At 56.8% G+C, this 4751-nt stretch overlaps 1 protein-coding gene across 1 annotated transcript in view; it reads right to left on the bottom strand.

Moving 5' to 3' along the window:
• Nucleotides 1-1899: 1899 nt before the first annotated feature.
• HPS6 (Hermansky-Pudlak syndrome 6) overlaps nt 1900-4751 on the bottom strand; it is a gene marked incomplete at its 5' end in the record, with an annotated part of 3353 nt that continues 501 nt past the window's right edge. The window contains 2 exons of the mRNA XM_010138855.1: nt 1900-1920; nt 2803-4560. Of these exons, the coding sequence (XP_010137157.1) occupies nt 1900-1920; nt 2803-4560 (1779 nt within the window). The remainder of the gene's footprint in view (nt 1921-2802; nt 4561-4751) is intronic.

The following is a 4751-nucleotide window of genomic DNA, read 5'->3' as shown; positions in this document are numbered from 1 at the left end:
TCGCTCTCTGCTACACGCATCTGCTTTATCACTGTTTCCATTTGCTTTCAGATCTTCTAATCAGTATCTTTCCTTCAGGCGTTATCGGGAGCTGCACTGGCCTCACCTCCTGCTATCTCACCCAGCACCCATCCTGACCGCAGAAAGAGCCCTGTACTTGCCTATCACCCAGCCGAATCTGTCCTGTGGGGTGGCCCAGCCTCTGCTCCCCCCATTTGCTCTGCTGTTGCTCCCCCCTCACCCTAAATCCTCAATCTCTCAAGTGTGGCTGTTTTGTGCATGCTTAGGGGCTGCATGTGGAGGTTTCCATGCCTGAGCCCCAAGCTGTCCCCAAGCTGCACAGCGTTCCCTGCTTCCTCTTCCCTCGCTGTGCTGCAGGGACACCAGCCACGCAGGACTGCTGCTTCAGTTTCCACTTGCTGGCTTTGTGGGCACTGCTCCCTCCCTGCTCAGCCTCCAGCCATGGCCTTTTCTTCTCTCCAGAGCTAGTGCTGGAGCTTGACTCCCTTGTTTGCTGTGTCACCGTGGCCACCTGCACCCAAACCTAGCCCTGGTAGTGAAAATCTCACCCCAAATTACTGCACAGCCTTTGCCAGGCCGTGGAACTTGCTCTCAGCAGCTCCCCATTCAGCACTGCCCCAGGGCACCAACCCAGTCCCTGGAGCTGTGGCTCTGAGAGCGCCTGGGTCCACCCTCCTCGGGTGAAAGCAGCATCAGGCAAGGCCAGCAGCTGCTTGGGAAGAGGTGAGGACGGTTCATTGCAAAATGCCCACAGTGGTTGCTGCTGGCTCTCTCTGCTCTTGTGAGTGGCAGCTGTCAAAATCCACTTCCCCAGTGCGGGAGGGAAAGTCACAGCACCCCACAGCTACAGCACGAGGCCCACCATAAGGAAGGTCTCATCAATAGCCACCCAGCTTCTAGAGAACCGTTGCAGCAGTTCCTCTTCCTCTTTACCAGGCTTTTTTCCACCACAGGGACTTTCTGCAGCCGAGCCGCATCTTTGCGGCAGTTTGACAAACCAGGATCCCCCCAACAGCAGCTCTGCCACTGCGTGCCTGGGACAGCAGGCTCCTGCCAGGCCTGGCCTGGCGCTCCTTGTTGCTGGGGTCAAAGGGACACACTGCAGCTCTTGAGAAAAAATTCTCCCTTCCTCAACCCCACCTCGAGCCCAGCTGCAACTGTGCAGCGCCTGGATGGCCCTTCTCTGCAGCATGCAGGCTCCTGCCTGCCTGTGCAGGCTCCTGCTGCCACGGCTTCACAGCGATAAGGAGCCGAATACCACAGAGGGAACAGGCTGTCCAGGCACAGCGCGATCTCTGAGCCCAGCATGTACCAGTGGTGAGTCACACCAGGCAGCACCACAGTGAGTTGAGCTTGGCCACTTTTCACTAGAAGCAAAACGAAACTGCCCTGCTCCTGAGGGCACGCATCCTCACAACATCCGGCACTGCTTTAGGAACCTTTATTTTTAAAAGGAGTCTGTCTTCCACACTTAACCACACTCTCAAGGAGACTAATGCAGGTGAATCTCCCCCATCCCATCCCAGGCCGGCTCTGCCAGCCCACAAGGCAAGAGACAGCTCCTTCTCAGCCTGGAATGCAGGGGCAAAGCCACAGCCAGGGTCTCTCTCCCGGAGGAGGAGGCCAGGCAGCGAGCACCAGAGGGAGGCTGGAACCTGGATCTTCCTGCATGACCATTCTCAAGTTACACCGACTTTGCAAACAGGCACAATATGAGCCAGACAACCCTGACAAAGCCCCTTTGTGTGCAAAGGGCAAAGGTAGAGGAGATGGGAACAGAGGGCCCGGACGTCCTGCAGCATAATCTAAGCTTCCACAAAGAAAAAGGAGAGGCAGGGCCAGCCCCAAGCTCACACAGGCTGCTGCCAGCTTCTCAGCTCAGAAGAGTTCGGGTACCGTCTGGGATAGAGAGATAAGGGAATTAGGCTGCGCTCTTCAGCAAAGTAACTGCAATCAGTCACAGCTCCAGGATTGATCCCAGTGGAATTGCAGTGAGACAGCGTGCACAGTGCTGCAGCTGCCGGTGCCTGTGCTGGGAACCCCAGTACGGTGGAGCTGCACTACACCAGCGTTTAGCATCTATCTGACCAAGCCCAAGCAGCAGGACGCGGTGACCCTGCTCTAAGAAAAGTGCTGTTTCTCACAGGCAGAGCTTGGAGGTACCACCCGACTCACTGAGCAGAGAATGGGGGCGAATAACCGTGTGTCCCCCTGCCCACCACCCCTCCTGCATAACCAGAGAAGTAGAAGTGAAGTTATAAAGGAGCCAGGCAAAGGGGAAACAAAGTGCTTTGGGCAGGGCGCGGTCCTGTAGCCCTGTAGCGCAGCCAGTGCGTTCATCTGCAAATGCACCCGGCATTTGCTCCTCCACTGGGGCACACGCAATTGCACTTGCTAGAAATAGCCAGAAAGCTTGCCCTCATCTCATCTGCCTCAGATGAGACCCCCTAGCCCCTGCCACCCAACAGACTCCTTGAGACGCTGCCATAGGGAGGCTTCAGAAAGGAGCAGGCTTCTGTACTGCCAGGCAGGGCAGGATTTCCTGGGGTGGACGTGGCTTTCTCCTCCTCGTGAACCCAAAGCTTCGGATACCATTGTACTTCCCCACTTCAAGCAGTGTCACCCTGTACCAGCGCTGAGGGGGAGGAAGCCCTTGCCATGGGTGGCTGAGGGGCATCATTGTCTGCTGGTTTTGAGAGGGTCTTGTGCTCTCGGGGTGGGGTGGGAGGGGGGAAGGTGGGGCTCTGCAAGGCATCCCTTCCCCACTTCAAGCAGTGTCACCCTGTACCAGCGCTGAGGGGGAGGAAGCCCTTGCCATGGGTGGCTGAGGGGCATCATTGTCTGCTGGTTTTGAGAGGGTCTTGTGCTCTCGGGGTGGTCGTCCTGGATGCAAGGACGCTGCACAACCCTTTGCAGCAGCGGCTTGAGTAAGCCTACAGTCAGCTGGTTCCCCGCACTGGAGAAAGGCACTGGGTCCTCCTGGGAGCGAGGAAGGTGCTGCAGGACCACAGTGAGGATGTCCGAGGCAGTGAGCTCTGTGGGGCACAGTGGCCACAGTGTGTCCACATAAGAGTCCAGCTCCCGGTGCTGGGCAAACTCTGCCAGCAGTGTGGTGAATATCTCCTTGTTAAGCAAGGGGCTGAGCTTGGAGAACTTCTCTGCCACCTCCACCACCCGCTGCCACCACTTCAGGCGGATGAGAAGGTGCAGAGCTTGCAGCACAGCCTTAGGCCTCTTGCTGCAGAGCAGCAGTTCGAGCTCCATCTCATCATCTGACTCACTGCGCTGGTTCTTTCTGGCCAGTACTCCCAGTGCTCTCTTGTACAGCGGCACCCGGCCCTCTGGGCCCTCCTTGCTGCTGTATGCCCAAGAGATGCTAACGTACTGCTGGGTAAGCTCCACAAAACTGGGCAGCCACTTGGGTTTGAACCTCAGGAAGGAAGCACAGATGAGCTCGAAGAGCGGGACAATCCCATTCTGACCCACCTCCTCCTGCTGCAGCCCTCCAATGACCTTCTTCCACACCTCTGGGGTGGCCCTGGCTACCAGGAGGCCATCCCCGTTCTGCTGCAGCTGCAGGCAGCTCCTCGTGGCCTTCCAGGCAGCCTTGGGGAAGGAGGCAAAGATGGAGTTCAGGTAGGCCAAGTTGTCCTTGTCCATGTCAGAGTGCAGAACACGGCTGACCTCCTGCTCCACCAGTTGCTCGCAGTAGCTTTCCACCTCACTCTCTGGGGCACACACCACACAGGTCTTGAGGAGCTCCAGGCTCATGTAACTTTGCAACTCCAGGCTCATTGTACTCAACAGCTTGGCATAAGTGTCTTGGAGGCCCTGGGCTGGCTTCTGTTTCTGGCAGAGGCTGTGCTGCAGGATGGCAGTGAGGGCCACAGGAGCCTGGAACACACCACCTTTCTTCAATTTCTCCACTGTCAGCTTGGAGCTGCTGAGGCTCCTCCTCTGGTAGTATCTGCAGGCCTCTTCGAACACCATCTCCACCAGGTATGGCTCAGGTCTGCTGCTGTCCTCAGGTTTCGAGAAGCTAAAGCTGTAGATGCCTGTCTGAGTCAGGAGGTGGATGCTGTCCTCCTCTCCTGGGGACTCCAGAAAATGCACCTCTTTCATGTTCAGGATTTTCTTTTCTATGAGCCTTCCGCTATTCTGGTCAACGAGGTACAGGACTCCAGCCAGCATGCAGGCCAGGGTGCTGCCAAAGGTCTTCAGCTGGACAGGACTTCCTTGAGCCAGGGGGCCACCCTCTAGGTCAAAGATGTGCCTCTGTGTCCCATCTGGCTCCACCATGTTCACAGCACCCTTTGTGCTCACCAGCAGCAGACCCCCACTGTTGGACACAGCAGAGATGTGAATATCTAGAGGTGCCAAACCTGAAAGAAGACCCACAGAACCAAGTAGGAGCTTCCTGAAGTCTGACTCGCTGCGCAGCACTTTGCTGGAGATGAAGCCTGCAGAGGGAGCTGTGATGGTGAGCTTTGCCGTCTCAGGATGCCAGATGAGGAGGAATTTGGAAGTGGCAGACCCCCACTGTTGGACACAGCAGAGATGTGAATATCTAGAGGTGCCAAACCTGAAAGAAGACCCACAGAACCAAGTAGGAGCTTCCTGAAGTCTGACTCGCTGCGCAGCACTTTGCTGGAGATGAAGCCTGCAGAGGGAGCTGTGATGGTGAGCTTTGCCGTCTCAGGATGCCAGATGAGGAGGAATTTGGAAGTGGT

The sequence above is a fragment of the Buceros rhinoceros genome, unplaced genomic scaffold, assembly GCF_000710305.1.
Source record: "Buceros rhinoceros silvestris isolate BGI_N320 unplaced genomic scaffold, ASM71030v1 scaffold34450, whole genome shotgun sequence".
Taxonomy (NCBI): Eukaryota; Metazoa; Chordata; class Aves; order Bucerotiformes; family Bucerotidae; genus Buceros; species Buceros rhinoceros.
The sequence above is the reverse complement of the archived record's forward strand: the minus strand, read 5'-3'. Positions and strand labels throughout refer to the sequence as shown.